The sequence below is a fragment of the Lepisosteus platostomus genome, chromosome 22 (assembly GCF_059453375.1).
Source record: "Lepisosteus platostomus isolate fLepPlt1 chromosome 22, fLepPlt1.hap1, whole genome shotgun sequence".
Taxonomy (NCBI): domain Eukaryota; kingdom Metazoa; phylum Chordata; class Actinopteri; order Semionotiformes; family Lepisosteidae; genus Lepisosteus; species Lepisosteus platostomus.
In genome coordinates, this window is record NC_142632.1 from 16,955,988 (window position 1) to 16,975,367 (window position 19,380).

The 19,380-nt window shown below is 44.2% G+C and overlaps 3 protein-coding genes across 6 annotated transcripts in view; 2 read left to right on the forward strand and 1 right to left on the reverse strand.

Moving 5' to 3' along the window:
* The window catches only part of doc2b (double C2-like domains, beta), a 227,708-nt gene extending 222,464 nt beyond the window's left edge, over positions 1-5,244 (forward strand). For all 3 annotated transcript variants that reach the window (XM_088615766.1, XM_088615764.1, XM_088615765.1), the window contains one exon: positions 940-5,244. In XM_088615766.1, the coding sequence (XP_088471892.1) occupies positions 940-1,076 (137 nt within the window). In that variant the 3' untranslated portion in view covers positions 1,077-5,244. The remainder of the gene's footprint in view (positions 1-939) is intronic.
* A 1,111-nt stretch (positions 5,245-6,355) lies between these two features.
* LOC148643657 (pinopsin-like) lies at positions 6,356-13,482 on the forward strand. Of its 2 annotated transcripts, XM_088616245.1 has the most exons (6): positions 6,356-6,462; positions 7,790-8,127; positions 9,579-9,761; positions 10,196-10,341; positions 10,649-10,888; positions 11,322-13,482. In XM_088616245.1, exons 2-6 carry the CDS (start codon positions 7,881-7,883, stop codon positions 11,469-11,471), a joined length of 966 nt encoding a protein of 321 aa, XP_088472371.1. In that variant the 5' UTR covers positions 6,356-6,462; positions 7,790-7,880; the 3' UTR covers positions 11,472-13,482. The 2 variants fall into 2 exon arrangements, with proteins under 2 accessions (XP_088472371.1, XP_088472370.1); XM_088616244.1 differs by lacking the exon at positions 6,356-6,462 and having other exon boundaries at positions 7,589-8,127.
* Positions 12,895-18,278, reverse strand: LOC148643658 (L-asparaginase). Its single transcript, XM_088616246.1, has 7 exons — positions 18,000-18,278; positions 17,308-17,403; positions 16,826-16,989; positions 15,893-15,976; positions 15,582-15,681; positions 14,802-14,864; positions 12,895-13,298 (listed from the first exon to the last, which is right to left on the reverse strand). The coding sequence occupies exons 1-7, from the start codon at positions 18,108-18,110 to the stop codon at positions 13,107-13,109; spliced, it is 810 nt and encodes a 269-aa protein (XP_088472372.1). The 5' UTR covers positions 18,111-18,278; the 3' UTR covers positions 12,895-13,106.
* Positions 18,279-19,380: the final 1,102 nt, after the last annotated feature.

Genomic DNA, 19,380 nt, shown 5'->3' on the forward strand with positions numbered 1-19,380 from the left:
TGGCCATTTCCAGGCTGCTGATAATCCAATCCCAGTCCGCAGCCTGCGGTAGCAGTGACCCCTGCAAACAGGTGGAAAGGACAATTCACTGTGTTTCCTTTGACAATGAAATCCATTACCAGCCCTTTCACTAACGACACCTGATGTTAGCCCTCTGCGAAGGTCTGCAGATGGTACACTGTCTCACCTGGTGCCAAGCTGTCAGGACAGAGTAAACTTGATTAAAAAACCTAAAACAGCTTATCAGAGGGATTTGATTCGGTAGAGCTACTTCATTTTGAGCTTAGTGACTTTAACCCATTCCATCCTGAAAATGACAGAAAAAAATGGAGCAGTTTTATTTTCTAACTAGCGACTGTTTCTTTTTTTTCTGTTCAGTCTCCTTGGATTCAGAATTCATTACATGTGGCTCAGGCTTGAAGGAGGTCCAGCTATCCTCGTTCCCATAACTAATGTGAACAGAATGAGCTACGTGCTGTTCCAAACCATCCTGTTTTCAAAAGGGATTGGAGTGTCTTTTCAGTGTTGTGCTTTAACCCTTTTGGTTTACTATAAACATCTCCAAAAATCCAAAACATTGCTGCAAAGTCCAAAAACATTTTCCCTTTCCTGAAACTGATCATCAGTTTGCAAATAACTGGTACATTGAGCACAATCATAGTGCACACTGAGCACAAACAAATAACCTGAAGACCATGAGCTCAGACTTCAGATAGATCCCACTTCTGCTAAGCCCTTGATCAAGATACTTTCTGGAAAATTGCTATTAACTGTATAATGTAGAACCTAATTTTAGAAGCAAAGATGGGTAATTATAATCTTTTAAAGCTGCTTTGAAAACATATGCCTGAAAAATAAAATCATAATTTCTTTTTTAAGCCATGGTAATAACCCGCCTTGTTCTGAATAACTATGCCTCAACCCTCATTGTTTCTGCAGGCGGAGTGTGTCTGGGAATCAATGCCAACGGCGAGAGACTGAAGCACTGGTTCGACTGCCTCAAAAACAAGGACAAGAAAATTGAGCGCTGGCACACACTGACCAATGAACTACCCGGCTCGATGTTCAGCGACTGAGGCCCCGCCCACAGCAGGAAGCCCCCCCACTCGCCAGGGGGCGTGGTCAGTTCTGGCTGCCTCCAGCGCCCCTGCAGTTTGCTGGCTGCTCCTTGCTTCAGCTGTGTTCTCCCTCCAGGCCCCCTGGTACCCAGCCATCCTCCTCCTTATTTCTAATACCATGAGATCATGTAGCCGGACCCTTCTGATTGCCAGTCACCCTATCAGTCCTGGCACCAGTGTCACATGTGGCCCGTTTTGTAAAGAAACCTTCGTCTCTTTCAGGGAAAAACCACAAGCTGCCACACATGGATGGAAAGAAGTAATCTGTTGTGCCTGTCGTTAGAATTAATTAGGAACCCAGGTTATAATACAGTGCAGGTATTTTCCAAAGAAAGTTCTTTTTTGATTAAATAAAGACAAAAAATTTAGGATCAATGCTTCTTGCCCAAATCCAAAGCCACTTTTTAATGTACTATATACGTCCACTCAAGAACCTAGCATTGTCACTCAGATAAAATAACAGGATTCCTAAATGTAGTCTAAATAAAGTGTTTTTTCATTGTTGCTAAAGTCCAGCACGATGCATGAGCATGAAGCAAGCTAAGCTCATAAAGCCCTCTGTTTTATTAGTTACCCAGTTACAGGCACAGAAAAACGCTTCATTTCGGGTCCTATAGGCACCAATGCAGTTGCCTGAAGTGATTCAGTCCTCTACAGAGGTTATGATACATGGTTTTGAGTGCAGAGTCATGATTAAGCCTTGGTTCACATGGGATTCACACCCCAGTTTTAGTTGTTTCATTCATGCACAAGCACTGTAAATCTCTCTTTGCAAGTATCTTCCTCTCATGTTCAGGGTCTGTGACACTGTACTCACTCTCAGCAAGGAGCTCAGTCTGTAACTATAGTTAATTCAGAAACCCGGCATAGAAAGGGCAGTGACCTCTGTGGATTAAAATATATTGTCTTAAAGCACCTTAAACATTAACTGCAGTGTCACTGACATTACATTTCCATTTACGATCCTTTGAATCATTTTCCTGCATAACCACAATTTACTGATTTTCCTAAATGTGGCAATCAACATACTAAACTTGACGCACTCAACCACAGGAATAATGTTAAATAACTAGTAAGGATTTTACTACTTAATCAATGTTTGAGTTGTTCTCAATGGTATGAAAATAATGGACTATTTACAAAGTATACATCAATAACAAAGATATCGATACAGTAGCTTTAATGGACTGTTCGCTCTTAAATAAGTAAAATGGATTAAGCATTTTAAAAACTATAGCAAATATACAGTACACTTAAACACTGCAAGCGATTGTAACGTATTGTCTAGGAGCAGAAATAACATAATAACCCAAAAATAGCTAAAGAGAAAAACAAATATATATGTAAGAACGTTCTGAAACACTTGGTGAATTCCACAGTGCTTTGTATTGTCAACAAGGTAAGGTCTGGAGTCTCAGGTGGTTGAGGGATTTATTACTAAAACATTCATTGCTTCACTTTTTTTATCATGATGAAGTGTTGAATGTGAAGCCAGGCATCTTGAGCTGATGGCCAGTTGGGCTCTGGCCTGTGATATTTGTCCATGGACAGAGGGTGTACCAGCATAGGGCTATAGTGGGGTTTGGCCAAGAAGCTTCTCAGTCAGCCTGACTGGGCAGTGTGAACTCCTTCTCTTTTGGAGTTGTAGTGGAAAGAGAAGAATCTGACCAGATAACGTGTACTGGAGGGCACGTGTGAGCTCGCCTTCCTGTCTCTTCACAAGGTGCAGACACACAGAACGTCAGGAAGGCCACAAAAAAGACACTGGGTCACAAAGGGTCATCTGTCTCATCAGGGTTCTGTTGTTCTGTAGTTCTGTAATCCCACTGTGCTCTCCATTCCACAAACAGACACAGGACAGCTATTCAAACCCAACCAGCAAGTGTTTGAAAATCGCAGAGACAAATCTCTGTGGACCTGGGGAGGACATGCAAACTTGAATCAAACCTGGGATCCTAATAAAGGTAGTGCCCTAATGCCCTCAGTCTGTTGGTCTGAGTAGCAGTTCTAAACTGGGGTGTATTAAAGCAGCTGATTCTGAATGTTCTTTTTAATATTGAGCTACATATATGTGTTAAATTATAAAACACAGGTAAACTGCAGGCCTTAATTTCACCACTTTTAAAAGCTCACTGCCCTGCTGTGGGTCTTACAGTCTTACTGGAAAAGATCATAAAACAAGGTAGAGTTCAATGATTTCTTTAAAATGTTGCTGTTTTTGTTCTGTATCGTTGTTCTTCGTGTTTCACTCCCAGTGAGTTCATTTCCACCTCCACCTCATTTCCAAACATGAAGGGGTGCACCAAAAACCGTTTTTATTGTACATTGGTCAGATATAGCACGTGTGCACTCAGCATTTGACACATCCTTGACACAAACATCATCACAGCACAGTCAAACAAAGGCAAGCAAACTAAAAAAGAACAGAGTGTCTCAATCAAGTCAGAGAAAGCAGGAAGAGTCATGTCCCCACTATTCCTCATCATCCCAAGGCACTGAAAGTCAGTTTAGCCTTCTGAACTCATAGCTTTGCCTCAGTAAAGTTTTACTCAAAGACTGAAGCCTGTTTTTAGTTTGTTGCAGTGCTGTTGCTCTGCAAACTCTTTTTACAGTCAGGAGCCCCAGGAAGATCGCCTCTCTCTCTCAGGCCGAACGAGCTGCGCTGATCTGGGTTGGATGGGCTGGGTCTGGGAGTCTGGGCCGAGTGTGAGGTTAAAGTACAGTGAAGTGTGACAGACGTCCCTGTTTATTTGTCATGTCGTCGCCCTCTCCTGCCCGTGAAGGGAGCTGTGGACTTCTCTGATGATTGACACTCCCGCACCACGAGCGGAGAGACTGTCACAGTTACTGGATCATGAGGCGGTGTTTGCACTCCTTTGCCACGTTTTGAAAACCACTGTTTGTCAGCTCCAGTTCAGGGCAGTCTGGGGGGAGGGTTTGGTCCATCACAAAGCATGCTGTTCCCTCAGCACCTTTCTGCTCATAATTCTCACCCAAAATGAATAATTCTCAAATCTGGACATGGAGATCCTTGTCCCTTAGCTGAAATACTTTGTTATAGATTATTATTTTATTTACCAAATAAATTTAATTAAAAGAAGAAAATGCTTGAAATTTTCTGGGTCTCTTGGGCTCAAGGCCCAAAGCCAGCTGTGCCAATTGGTCCTGTGGCCTGTGCTATGAACCAGACAGGTGTTCAGTCCAACCAGCAGCTCACTGTTCACTCAGGAGCCCTGAAACATCTGTCACATGTTGGGGCTCCCGAGTGGCTGAACACGTAGAGAGCTGATTGAGCTCTTCAAGCTGGATGCCATGTGTTTTAGCCATGGCACTATGCCACTGTGACCTGGACTCTCCAGGTGACAGCACATTATTGGCAAAACAATTTCATGACCAGGCATTCTGAAAAACAGTCAATCCTGCGAGTTTCTGGGAGGCTGCAGGCTTGCATTGACATCGGTGTTGGACTGCTTCTCCTCCGGTCACCCCCAGATCTCCTTAGAGGGCTAGCTCCTAAAAACTGTCAACGTGTCCGATGACGAATGGCCCTGCAGGTGGGCGTGTCCAAGGAGCACATCCCAAGTGTCTCCTCCGGTCCTGTGTGGGTACAGATGTCTTAAAACACTTGGCAAACCTAGAGCGAACACCAAATCTGCATTGGTTCCCACTCCCTCTGCTTGCAGCAGTAAGGCAGGCTGTGGCTGAATCAAAGCAGGAGATGTTGGAGGAACTGCCCGGCCTGGAGCTGGAAAACCGTCCCCTTGCCCAGCCACGGAACTGCAGGAGGTGCTTCAGTCAGACCAGCTAGCCAAGCCAAGGTCATGCCCTCTGCCAATATTGTGAAATTCTTTTGGAATCTGTTTGCCTTTGTACTCGACTTCTATATTCCGAAAATGCATGCAGATGTATCGGTTTGTCATGCAATGAAACTTTGCTAAATGTTTGATACTGCTGTTTTTTTTCTGTGAAAAAACAAAAATCTTATTCTGGACGCAACGGGAATGTCAGTCTTTTCTTCACAGACGAACCTTTTGTACCTCTGAACGCTATCGCATTGCCTGTCAGGCTGTCGTATTGACTGGAGATGTGACTGCATGTGAAAACTAATGAAAACAAAAACACAAAACACTGTCTGTGTCTTCTTTATTTTACTGCGCAGGCCGTGATATATCAACACGGGGGTTCTAAAAAGAAGAAAGGGACATGGATCCTATGATATTAACGAGAAACCTAATTTTCTGTTAAAATCACACTGGTACAGTGGAAATAGACATCACGTTTTCTGTTCTCCAAGTAATACTCTGGTCACTGGCTAGGTTTGTCCGAAGGTAACACTGCCACTTACTGTTCAACAAGGGAACTTCAGTCATTGTCCTGGAGAGCCCTAACCTTGTATGTCAGGGGTCTCAAATTACTTTGTTGGAGGGCCTGATGTCTTCATATTTGAATCCTAGCATGAAATGTCAGTTAAATAATTAACCAAATATTTTTCTTAGATATCCATCCATCTGTTTTCAAACAGCTTTTTCCAATTCAGGGTCACCAGGAAGCTGAAACTTATCCCGGCGAGCAACGGGCGCAAAGCTGCAGACACCCTCACTAGCCAAATTGATCACACTTCCATTGTTTCAAAAAATGCTAATTAATCATTACTCTCGTAACAGCTGAACCAGCATGAGCTACTAAGAATTACAATAGTGGGTAAATTAATTAGAACACTCCCCATTCACTTCAGCAGTTGTGATTTGGTGGGGAAGTGAGATGAAACCACTTCAAGTGAATGTTCTGGAAGGCCGTCAAAATAGGCAGACAAATGGCTAGTTTGACCAAAAACCTTAACATGTCACTGTGAGGTGGTGAGATCTAGCGTTTGTTAATTAGAAAAACCTGCGGGATGAGGCACAGCTGGGCTGATTGAGGAATTAGCTCTGTCTGATCAAAAAGGAGCTGTCAGGAGGGGCTCTGAGTGAAACCAACCTCTCCTCTGGGCTCATTCAGAAGCCTAGATCAGCTGAGGGGAGGAGGGAGAGCAGAGGCTCCAGAGGCTCGGGCTCGGGCTCGGGCTCGGGCTCGGGCTCGGGCTCCTCGACAGCAGGCCTGAGAGACTCGGAGCTGGGGATACCTGAGAAAGCACACTGCGGGCTGCCCTGGAGGCTGTCGGGTGCTGGCCAGGTGGGCTGTGGGGCAGTTTGCCAATGGGGCTGGTGTGCTCCTAGGCAAGGCGATGGGGTCCCTGCTCCTCCACAGTGGAGAGAGGGGCTGAGCCTGTGTCCTACTCCCAGACACTTAACATCAGCGGACAGACTGGTGGTGGGATTGGAGAGGAAAGACCAAGCAGGCTGAGGTATTTAACTGTCCATTATTCTGTTCCATCTGGAAAAACCTGACGAGGTTCATGCTGTAAAAATTCTATATTCAATGGTTCTCATACAGTTTTGACAGTCTAATCAATTTGTTTTATTAGTTTAAAACAAATCTTATCAGCAATTTATTTTGCATACTACCATAACTTTTGAAGGTGTTTTGGTCAATATTGACCTATTCTTTGTGGAGCTGCAAAGATAAATTCCTCCTGATTAGATTACTCTTACTCTGCCTGCATACTGCAGTATTACTATGGGCCTGTTTTAATGGAGCTGTTTAAGAAGCTCAGCCTTTTTTGCCTTAACTAGGTTTTGCTGGGGCTTAGTGCAAGAGGTGGTCTGCTTTTAATCTCCCTGATTAATGCTCTTCAGAGCTGATTAGAACCACTGGCTCTGCCCTTTAGCCCAGAGCCTTTGAACTTGTCCCTTGACAGTTACTTAGCCTGATAAACCTCCAAATAGCAAGACAGATTTGCATCAATGCTAAAGTGATTGGGGTTTATTGCAACAGTGCATATTGTATGTCTATATATTAGCTCTGTATTAATTATAGCCATCAATACTTATTCCCCTGTTCACAGGGCATATTGCACACAAACACATTTGGCTTATTAGCCCCATTCAAAGTACTTTCAAATGTTAAATTCCCTTCATAATGTATGTTGAAGTGATTAATTTGGTGGCCACATTTTTACAAAAATAGACCCCGTCTCAATAATACTAAATAATATATTTACAAAAAAATAAACCCAAATGGTAAGTAGATAGAAAGGTAGATGCATGCAGAAATGAAATAAATATAATATAATGTAATGTTTAAGAGCTCCGAAAGCTTGTTAATAATGGAGTTCATTCACAGTTACAGTACAACAACCATGAATAGAGACCATAACTGATCACATTTTCCCTGAATCTACATTTGCACCTGCAACTGTTCACAACCTTGACCTCATCCCCATGTCTGTCTTGCACGCATCACTCAGCCATGCAATGCCAAAGCTTTTAGGGGGATTCTGTGCCCAACGTATGAAGGGAAATATAAGCGCTTTAGAATTAATGCCCTCTAAACTCCTGCTTATTCCAGATCATGCGAGATTGTACTCACACCTGGTTTAGCCTCAGACCCACCCTCCGAAAGGTTTCCACCCATGTGCGCAGGGAGTAGTGAGGTTTCAGGGCACTAATTCCTCCTCCCTATATAAAGGGACCCCATGCCACGCTTGAGAAAGATTGATCGGCATCCCTCATTCTGCCTCTCCCTCCTGCACTCTCTCTGCATCTCACGATGCCCATCCTGGTGAACTCCAGCACGGCCGCTTTCCCTCTTGAGAAGAACAGCACGCCGGGGCCCTTCGATGGGCCCCAGTGGCCTCACCAGGCCCCCCGCAGCACCTACCTCATGGTGGCCGTGCTGATGGGCACGGTTGTGGTGCTGGCCTCCTTCGTCAACGGCCTCGTCATCCTGGTCTCCCTGCGCTACAAGAAACTGCGCTCCCCTCTCAACTACATCCTGGTCAACTTGGCGGTGGCCGACCTCCTGGTGACCTTCTTTGGGAGCACGGTCAGCTTTTCTAACAACGTCAACGGCTATTTCATCCTGGGCAAGTCTGTGTGCGAGTTCGAAGGCTTCATGGTCTCTCTCACAGGTAGGACTGATTCCCTCCATGACCAGTCATTCCACCTCAACCCAGGGCTGCTGTGGGAGAGAATTGTGAACAAGATTACCTGATACAATATTCAGGACTGGGGCCCTGGGTTCAATTCCCTGGGGTGCTGTCTGTTTGGAGTTTGTATGTTCACATGGGTTTTCTCTGGGTGCTCTGGTTTCCTCTCGCAGTCTGAAGACATGCTGGAGGGTTAACTGGCTTCTAGGAGAACTGGCCTTGGTGTGAGTTTGAGTGATGGCCTGGCACACCATGCAGGGTGTAGCCTGCCTTGTGCCCACTGCTTACCAGGATGGGCTTCGACTCCCCTGTGACCGAGTATTGGATACAGCAGGTAGTAAATGCATGGATGGAGTATTCTGAACCTCTTTAATTTGCCGAAATGTTCGTGGTCTAATACGGAAGAATGCATCAAAGACAATTGCTTCTGCCAGTACTTACAAGTCCATCTTGAGCAGACTCGAGCAGACTCGAACAGCCAAGTCAGAGTATTATTTTTAGCTTTATTCCAAAAGCGTCAAGCACCGTGTTGTTACTGAATGCTTTTTGTTCTAGAGAACAGGCTTTACATGAGTCTGAGCACCAAATTTTGAAACTTTGTTGTTTGAGTTTTAAGAAGATGCAGCAGCAATAGTCTCTAATTTCCTTTATGTTAGGAATTGTAAAGAAACTATAACACTAACAACAGATGACTCGGAGGTGTGAATTAAACAGAATGTACTCGCAAACACATCTTTGCTCACTTCCAACTATACAAGCGCGAGAAAACATCTGTCTCGAAAAGAGAGATAGTTACATTTATTTTTGGAAATATAGCATAAGGAAATTTTGCTATAATCCAAAGGCTTAAAATGTTGTGGTTCATTTGGCAACAGACTCTATTTGAAAATAGTCTGTCCAAATACTGTAACGGGAGCCGGTGCAGAGCCTCGTGTAGTGCGGATTTCGGACCCTACGCAGACAGTAAAATCCGGAAGAGACTGGAGAAGGGCAACTGGGAAACACGACGGGATGACTGACAGGGGGGCGTGGCGCCGGCAAGCAAGTCCAAAACAATCTGGAAGGGGAAACCTGGAAGCAGTCCAAAAGTCCATAGCCGGGAGATCCATCCAAACCAAGTCAGGAACGGGAACGAGGAATCAGGAACTAGAAAGTTAAAATCATAATGGAGCCGGGCGCTCCAAGCCCCGGACTCAGATGGTCAGGACGCCGGGCTGCCCGCGAGCCTTGTGGCGTTCATCTTCCACTGCTGAGCACAGAGGCACAGGGTTTAAATAATACACACAGAACAAGGGACAGGTGTACGTAATGAAACTAAAATACAAAAAAGGGGTCGAGTGCCCTCTAGAGGAGGGATGACGATCGTGACAAAAACATTCATCCATCTATACAGATGCATGGAAAATGACTCCAGACTCTTTTTATCATTTCAGGGATTGTAGGACTCTGGTCCCTGGCGATCCTAGCATTTGAACGCTACATTGTCATCTGTAAGCCAATGGGAGACTTCCGCTTCCAACAGAGGCACGCTGTAATTGGCTGTGGGTTCACATGGGTGTGGTCTCTGATTTGGACAGCACCTCCCCTTTTTGGATGGAGCAGCTATGTCCCAGAAGGTATGTACAGAAGTATGAGCATACAGTAAGTACTCACCATGGAGTGCAGCACTAGGTATTGGCGTGTTGATAATCACTAGAAAGCAATTTGCCTGTTGGAATACAGAGAGCGAGATCCCTTACAGTGCTGGTTAGAATGCCACTAGTTTTTATTATGTCTGTAGCATGGCAAGAGGAAGAGGTCTCAGTGGTTCTAACCCTGTTACAGAAGGTGACATCACTCCCTTGAAACCTAAGCAGTGCAGGATTCTCCTGCAGAACCTGTGGTCTTTGGGCACACCATAGTTTGCTATTGTGCAAGGAGTGGCACTGTCTGTTCTGGGCCTGTCATTGACCATGAATCGCAAATCGCAGCAGGGGCAGAACCCCTCTCTCTGTTAGGGAATACCAAGTGTAGAACCACAACAGAAAAAAACTGTCTGGTCTCTCTGCAGGGCTTCGGACGTCTTGCGGGCCAAACTGGTACACTGGCGGTTCCAACAACAACTCCTACATCATGATGCTGTTCATCACCTGTTTCATTATGCCTCTAAGCATGATCCTCTTCTCCTACGCCACCCTGCTGATCACCCTCCGAGCTGTGAGTACTGAGCCCTACACCATCGCTCGCTCACAATCGGAGCTGTGAGAACTGGGCCCTACACCAGGGCTCGCTCACAATCGGAGCTGTGAGTACTCACCCTTTCCTGCCACTGACCTCTACACCAGTGCTCAATTACACTCGGAGCCATGCAAGTCAGAAAGAGCTGCAGTAATACTCTAGTCGTGTAGAACTGAAAACATTAGTTACTTTTAAAATCTGCAGGCCTGCAGCTCTCCAGGCGCACGAGTAAAGCTACTGCAATCCCAGTCCTTCTCACTCCTGCCATCCTCTGTTCCGTGAACAGGTGGCAGCACAACAAAAGGAGTCGGAGACCACCCAGCGGGCCGAGCGGGAGGTGACCCGCATGGTGATCGCCATGGTGATGGCCTTCCTCGTCTGCTGGTTGCCATATGCCACCTTTGCCATGGTCGTGGCCATCGACAAGAACATCGTGATCCAGCCCACGCTGGCGTCCATGCCCTCCTACTTCTCCAAAACCGCCACCGTCTACAACCCCGTCATCTACGTCTTCATGAATAAGCAGGTATGGGGCTGTGCCAGGCCTGTCACTGTCACCAGTGAGGATGCATTTTGGAGGAAAGTTTGAAAAGTTCTCATTCCCCATTTACTAGTACAAAGGACACATAAGTTAAGATTGTTGATAGCTGGTAATTCCTAATTATGAGGGTATAAAACAAAGGGCAGTGGCGAATACACCTAAGGATGGACCCCACACACACATTCACATCAGGGCCAGTTTTCCAAGAAGCCAATTAACATGCCAGTATGTAAGCAACGCCAACAAAGGGAGCAAATGCAAACTCCATGCAGATAGCACCCCAGGTCCTCCGTGCTGAGAGACCGCAATGTTAACCGCTGTGCATGCGTGCTGCCCAGTACCATCTATATGCATTTATAATACTTAAACACCATGGTTTTTCCTACGTCTAACACTGCTCCTTGCCCTCCTTCATCAGTTTCGAAACTGCATGCTGACGATGATGTGCTGTGGACGCAACCCTTTCGCCACTGAAGAGGACAGCTCAGTCACAGGCACCAGTACGGCTGGCAAGACCGAGATCTCCTCTGTCTCTTCAGGAGGGAGTAGCAAGGTCACCCCTGCTTAACATCCAGAAACTAACCACAACCCCTTTCAAAGGACAGAAGTCGGAGTGTGCCGCAGAGCTTAGGCGATTCCCTCATTCATATTTTCTGTAAACTAGTTTCGTTTACAGCTGTCCTACAAGCTGCCCACTCCCGCAACATAACCAGTCCACCCACTTTACTCTTAAACCCTTCTGCTAGAGCGTGCCTCCACACGCAGACAAGCTCAAGACAAGAGCACTGGCCCTGCTGCTTACTCAAGAGAGAAGTGTCCTGGTTTAAGAACTGTCTGAAAAGCTCTAACAAACTCCATAGTTTGTTACTCATAGCAAAAAAAAAAAAATACCAACTTAAAAACGGTTTGGGTTTTTACACAGGCGATGCACATAAGGTTTAACAAATATCTACTGTAGGTGCTTCCATTTCTGTGCATCACAATTTATTCACATAAATATAATTCCATGCAGTCCCAATCCTGCTGACCAAATATCTCTTCCAAATATTTATTAAAAGCAAAAATACACATTTAACGAAAAAGCAACCATCATTTTAACGTTATTGTTCTGTTTTCTTTTTTTTTCAAAACAACACATACTAATGACTACAGTAAAATGCTCTTGGGATATTTAAAGTACTATTTTTCCCTTCTTTAGCTTTTAGAATGCTATGAACAGCTTTGGCTTCTTTACATTTCAGATGCTGTCTCTCAATATTGAGTGACCTGTCACCCATTTCAGCTAAGGCATGGGTACACAGGCATAGGTACACGTGGGGAAAATGCCATTTCATTATCTTAACTGCGACAAGCAAACAGGTCAGCAAATGTCACATGTAATTCTGATGAACTGTGAGTTAGGAAACCTGACAAAGGCAGAACAGAGAGACACTACACCTTTTACACTGACTACAAGAGAGCATCTTTAGGGTTGTCCTAATCCTAGACATGGAAGAAGCATCATCCTTTCCCAAATGACTGACAGAATCACCATTTACAGCCAATAAAGATGTCAAAGACAAATGAATAACTCATCATTACCATTGTGCTGTATGTCCCCCTGTGTATCCAAAGAAAAGAGGAGTGCAGAACATGCTATTCTAAAACCTTAAATGTTTGATTGCTTCATCTGGGATGACATTTTTATCAAAAATGTTATGTAACCTGTTAATTACATGACAGGAACATAGGCCTTTGCCACAGGATTTATTATTTAGCAGTCTGCATATAATTTATTCTGCCAGCTTGGTCGAGGAAAAAATTGAAGTATTTTAATTTTAACCTAGTAATTATGAAAACGTAGTACTGTTATGACCTGGGTTCATAATGACCTGGGCCTTTCTTTCCATTCTTCTTATGTCAAGTTGATCACACGGTGATTACTGTGAAAGCTGAATTATAGCAAGCTCTGACAGTACATGCTGAGACTGGTAGTCATTACCTGGCACAGGTGTTTGTAGAAATTTTTATTTCAGTAAATGCGACAAAAGGAAATTGCTGTTTTGAAAGGAGAGGCGCAAAAGCTTGCATTCATCCTGCCTCTTATAAAATTCTGCTTTGACATAACCGTGAAGTACTTCTTAAGTGAAAGTTTTAATGTATTCTACATTCACCACCGCATGGACGGGAATATACATCTGCAATCGAGTGTGAAAGTCCTGTGCTAAGAGGAGGAGCTGGAGGCCGTTTCTGCCTTGAGGCCATCTTCTTCCAGCTTGAGCCTGGCCGCCTGCGCAGCAGCGTCCGCCGCCTCCTTTTCCAGCCGCTGCTTTTCCGCGCCGAGCAGGTCCACGATCCCCGGCAGCCCCAGCCGGCGGCCGTCGTCAATCGGCCTGTTGTTGAACCGGTCGCGGTGCTGCCGCGGAACCAGGAAAGGAAGGAATAACAGCGCTTGAAATTTAGCACACCCGCTCCTGGCTAATTATAAAGAACCTTCTAATATTGTACAACAATTGATACATTCAACAAATAAAGCTTAAGAGATCATATGTACTATGGTAAAAATTAAAAAGCTCAGAACCGAATCGGTTCCAATTTCATAGAGGTGTTTATGTGTCTTAAATCTCAAAGTATTGCAATATAGCAACGGCAGTGCCCTTGCGAAGTCTTTGACACCATCTTGGCTCAAAACCCAGGCCCTACGGTGTGGCCTTAAGCCAAGATGGCCGCCTGATACTTGAGAAGAACAGCAGAATTAGACACACCTGGCCTGATTGAGTCTTTAGCAAGGAGTGCAATTCCATGTGAGGGTAGCAAGGTGTCAGGATATGCTCACACCTTTGAGTAAACCCAGCTAAGAAGGGGAAGGAGAGAGAGTGAGAGCTCCAGCTGGGTGCGCTGGAGGACTGTGGGATTCAGTGGGCTTAAGGTAGGGTGATGAGGACACAGTGAAAGCCATATGAGGTGCATCACAGGTTCTAGACAGGTGGGCTGTGTGGATAACCTATTTGGCAGGTTCAATGGTATAGAATAGCGCTCTAGACTGGGGCAGACTAAGGGTGTTGGTACCTGAAGGAGTGGAGCATTGTCACACATAGGAAAGCTGGAGTGTAAATGGCTCAGAAGAACACACTGTTAGGGTGTGTGCAGGGAGGTGGAGTGAGGAAAGAGAGAAGGGGAAAGGGCAGCAAAGCTAGCAGCTAGTGGTTGTGGAGAAACAGGTCGAGCCTGGAGAAGAAAGAGATGAAGAGAATGTAAAGTGGGGTGTCAGAGTGAATACTCCAAGGACCAACATATCTGTCTGGTGACATCTATCAGTGACTAGTCTGAGCAGTGTCTTGTCAGGTGAAGATGTGTAGCATAAAGCACGTCTGGAGTGTGTCTGGTAGATGAGTGGATTGTCTACTGATGTAATGAGGAAGGAGGCGGAGGTGGAAGTAATACTGTAGGAGTTGTGCTTCTTGGAATAATTGTTTAAGAAAACCTGGCAAGACCTATAGAGGAGAGAGGGATAGCGTACAAGATCCAGAGCTTTTTATTTTTGTGTATTAATACAGTATTAACTTATTATGTTTTTAAGTTTTAAAGCTGCTTTGAGTCACTTATTACCAGTGGAATAGGTGTTTCTTTGTAGCCTTAAAAAATCTGCTTTCCATAGCACATACTTACCATTTTCTTCTACATTTAAGAGTAGCAGATTAATGAATAGCAGCTGTGTAATGAATTTTAAATGTGAACAGCATTTTAATTTGCTCACAATTCAAACAAATGCACAGATTAAAAGGCCAAGGTTTTATCATGGTATGTGCAGCAAAAATGTTAAACTTGAAAAAATGCCATTGTGCTGTTCACATTAAAAATGACTGATGGGTTCATCTAGTACTGAACAATTTACAAAGTATTTCAAAACTTTTTCTACCTCTAGGTTTGACCCATTCCTAGTGCAGAAAATAACCATCTCGGGCTGGTTGGTGCAGACAGCCTAAAAGAGGAAAAACAGGAGCTGTTTGTTAGGGTTGTTGGGGGAACATAACACATCTAGCAATATTAAGATAGCATATGCTGATTTTTAACAGAAATGTCCATTTTAAAATTGTTATTCTGAAAGTGTGCAAAAAATCTTGAAGAAAAATAGAGAAATGCAGTGAGGACATCACATACTGTAAAGCTCAATGAAAGGCAAGATAAATTATAGCAAGGAACACAATTAATCATAGAATCATATTGACCCTCCAGCATCAAATTGAACATGGTAGTGTAATTTATTACAGTGTACACTTTGTAAGCTCTGTGCAAGGGATCATATTTCTGTGACTGAAATGCAAGTCATCCAAACCTGCCAAAACAGAAATATGGAGAATTTAGTTATTAAATGTATACCTGTGTGAACTACATAAAACACATGGCTGCATTAATCCTTGTGACTTTTGAAAGTGAAAAACCTCAGGAGTCTCTTCAAGAAAACACCTCAAAGTCAAACTTACTGATCTGTTTCCAAGATTTTCTCAAGTTCATTTGTCCTTGTTGTGTCACTTTGCTGTTACTGCATTTACTCTTTTATATAACTGCTGACATACTCCTACACAAGCTATGTTCCTACAGGTAACCTGTAAGTTTAATCTTTGTAGTGAGAAGCACCATGGGAAAATATATGAAAAACTGGGGAAAGGACAGAATGACATTCCTAATGTTAACCAACCACATGAAGAGGAGTTCTCCCATCATAGTCTGCGTAGTTGAAGTGCACCCCTGCAGCCTTCCAAACCTCCATCTGCTTGGCATCACCCAGGTGTGCAAGGCTACAGAAGAAAACTCCATATAATCAGAAACCAGTTTTTAATAGACAGCCCCTTGAAGCATTTCTTGAAATTATTTGTTCAGTATATTGGGACTTAATGTGAGTTACTTGCTGACCATAAAAAAGATTAGAACTGTAAGAAAGGCTTCAGGTGATAAAAGTCTCTCTAAAATGCAACTCCTAATCTAATACTTATACACTATTCAACTCACCAGCACATTTCAGTCCCTAGCTCTGCAGGAGATGTATCTAAGTAGGCCCCCTCAGAAACCATATGTTCCACTACTTCTATACTCCTGCAAAAGGGGAAAAAACAGCTGTTAAGCACAGGTTTCACACATGACAAAATGCTATAAAAGTATAATATAGAAAAATTAGCATTCCAGTACCCAGTCCTCCATAAATTACTTGATATGTTGAAAGTTCTTGTCTGGTTGGCAATGTACACTGCACTCTACCGGCCACAGTCCAGCAGGTCTTAGAACAGAGCACCCTTAAACTGGCAATTTCTAAAGGCTCTGACCACTTGAGGTTTGATCAGTTTGGTATGATAAATCAAGAATGGGCAGCTGTGCTCCTGGAATTACAGGGTGCTGGTACCTTTATTTCAGATGATCTTAAAAACTACATCATTGAACAACTAACCTGCTTCATTGCTTAAACCAAACTATTCAGTTTTTCAGAAATTACTGCTTTAATAAGGATTGACTCATAAAACCAGCAGGTTTGTTGGCCACCCCTGCTCAAAACTGCACGTATAAACTGCACAGAAAGGTCTAGGTTTTCTACAGCAGCGCCTCAAGAACTAAGGAAGCATGAGACTTAGTTGAATTTTGAAATCAATCTAAACCAACTAAGGTTCTTTAATGAGCACTATCTGAGCCTGGGGAAGAATATTTAATCTAACTGGAACAAAGGGTCTTACAGTTTAAAGCGGGCTACCATCTCTTTTCTCAGATTATCAGACCTAAAGGCAGTGATGTTTGTACACATTGCTGGTAGGAGGATAAAAGCTCTGCAGTTTTCTCCTTTACAAAGCTGAAATTTGTTTTCATTTTATGAGTTTCTTCATTTTGTGTGAATCAAAAACATGTTCTCATTTTTTATAAAGGGTGGTGGAGTTCTGCCCAGTGTGGTGTGCTCACTTGCAGCGAATTGCGTCTCTGAGTGCCGAGTCCTTTGAGTTGTCGGTGCTGTTAATGTTGGCGCCGCTCTTTAACAGGAAGCGGACAGTCTCGATATCTCCTTCGCTAGCCGCCAAGTGGAGTGGTGTCCGTCTGTGACTGTCAACGATGGAGACATCAGCACCCTGACAAAACAAAGAAATAAAACCCTTAAAATGCACACAGAAGGTCCTCCTCACATTATATATTCATTAAATGTTGCCGTGACTGTTTTACTAAAATCTCCTTAAATGTTTCATTTTCTTATACATATCCCGACGCCCAGCTTGTGTTGAAATGTGCCACCGATGACAGAGGTTCCAGAGCACCCAAGATGCCCTTTCAAGGGGTGTGAGATGTGCCAGATTCTGTTTTTAGAAATTAAATCAGCAAAAATACAAATGACTTCAACGATTTGTGATCAGGGTGTGCAAGAACATAGTTTGGGGTGTGATTTTTATTACCTGCTGCAAGTGTGCTTCCAGAGCTACAATGTCCCCTTGCCTGGCAGAGGTGCACATCAACACAGGGAACAGTAACATCTGGATGACCTTCAGTTCCTGGGCAACCAATTAAAAATGGAAATGAAACACTTAGAAATGTACCCTGAAAGATGGTCAGAGCTTAGTGCTGGCAGTTCTCATTTCTCCTCCCGTGGGATGTGTCCGAGGCAATCTCTTTGTTTTGTGTTAAAAGATTACTTTAATCGATAAAATGTTATCACACGCAAGGAGAACACCCTGGAAGGACTAGTTGTATTGTATTACTTAATATTTATTCATAGTACCGGATTTCACGTCTCAAAGACTTTGGAATTCGAAGACTCATTAAAACATTCAGATTGACGAAATTAAATTCGGCTCATTACCTAGAGATTAATAATGAGTGGCCACCGGACAAAGCCAACAACACAAACCCTACCGCAATGCAGGACAGAATTGAACATTTTAAGTATTTTACAGGCCACACGGTGAGTGGAAAAAAAAAAAAAAACAAATCCCGGGCGATTTCTGCACATCACACAAAACGTTCATTTGAAAACGTTCGTGGATAACCACGCTCCGCCGTGTTAAAATGATTATCCCCTTATACTCCTCATCGGTGTTTTAAAAAACGTCCTGGGTGAGCTCTTTTTTTCCCCGCAGAAGGGCGCCACCTTGGCTCTGTCGTTGATGCCGATCCAGCCCGAGCGGATGGAGGACGCCACGGCGGCCCACAGCCGGGAGGTGGGCTCCGGGACCGCTCTCCTGGACTGCCGGGCGCCCATGGCGTCCTGATCCCAAGAAGGCAACGGGCGGGTTCCGAGCTTGGCCTCAGCTCTCGAATCGCGGGGCTGTGTCCTCAGGGCCGCCTGCGCTTTCAGCTCATACTGGTTTTGAAATGCCCCGCTCCCGGGAAGGGACCAGTTTGGAGGGGGGGCTCGGGGGTAACCGGGGCAACGGCCGCCACCGCGCGAGCCGTGGGTGCAGGGCTGCTTTACTGCTCGGAAGCCGCCGTGATGAACCGGAGCCTTTTCCTCTAATAATAATAATAATAATAATAATAATAATAAGGAACAAGTAATAGGTTTATTCCATGCTGAAAAAAAGAAGAAAGAGAACACAACGTTTCGGCCGTGGAGCTTTCTTCAGGTGTGGCTCCACGGCCGAAAAGCTGTGTTCTCTTTCTTGACACCTGAAGAAGGCTCCACGGCCGAAACGTTGTGTTCTCTTTCTTCTTTTTTTTTCAGCATGGAATAAACCTATTACTTGTTCCTTTGCAGCCTACGCATGCTGACGCAGCTACCCACCTATAATAATAATAGTATATGTAACAGAGCAACCATGACAATATAAGTGCCCGTGCCTGGAAATTGCATATTAAATATTACTGATTCTATCCATTCAATTTCAGCAACGGGTGTAGCCTCAGCAGCCCCCGATCCCGTGTGTCTGCAGGTTAACAGTCGAGCTGGGTTTGTAACGACCCGAATCAGCTCATTCTTGTTTGCACTGGACCCATGTCACAGTTTAACCCCGGTTCTTCGGGTGCTGGTGCTTTTAAAGAACCCCAGAAACCCTGTGTGCACATCGGCCGTCCAGAAGCCTGCTTATGCCACCGGATTCACTGCTTCGATTCTGAATCATATTGTGCTGTTTGTTCCACCCACCGGCTTGGTTGTGCTCCGGACAAGCATTTAACCGCCGACTACTGAAGTAATTACAGTCATTAGAGTTGTCTATCTGGGGCATTTTTAAACTAATTGGACCTCTGCAGGAGCAAACAAAAAACGGTTTATTGAGGGAATGTTTCCGAAAATACTGTAGCGCTCTCGGGGTCACGTGGGCGCTACAATACGTTTGTTATTTACAGGGATAGTACTACCGGGATAATAATGTTGCAAGCACGTTGAAGAGAGACTAAAGCTCGGAGTGCTTTCAGTATTGCATTTTAGAAAAAAAGGACTGAATGTAAAAAAAAAAACAAGCAAGCAGACAAAAAAAAAACATCAATTAGCAGGATCAACTAATCGGAACTAATGAGAACCGCTGGTTTCT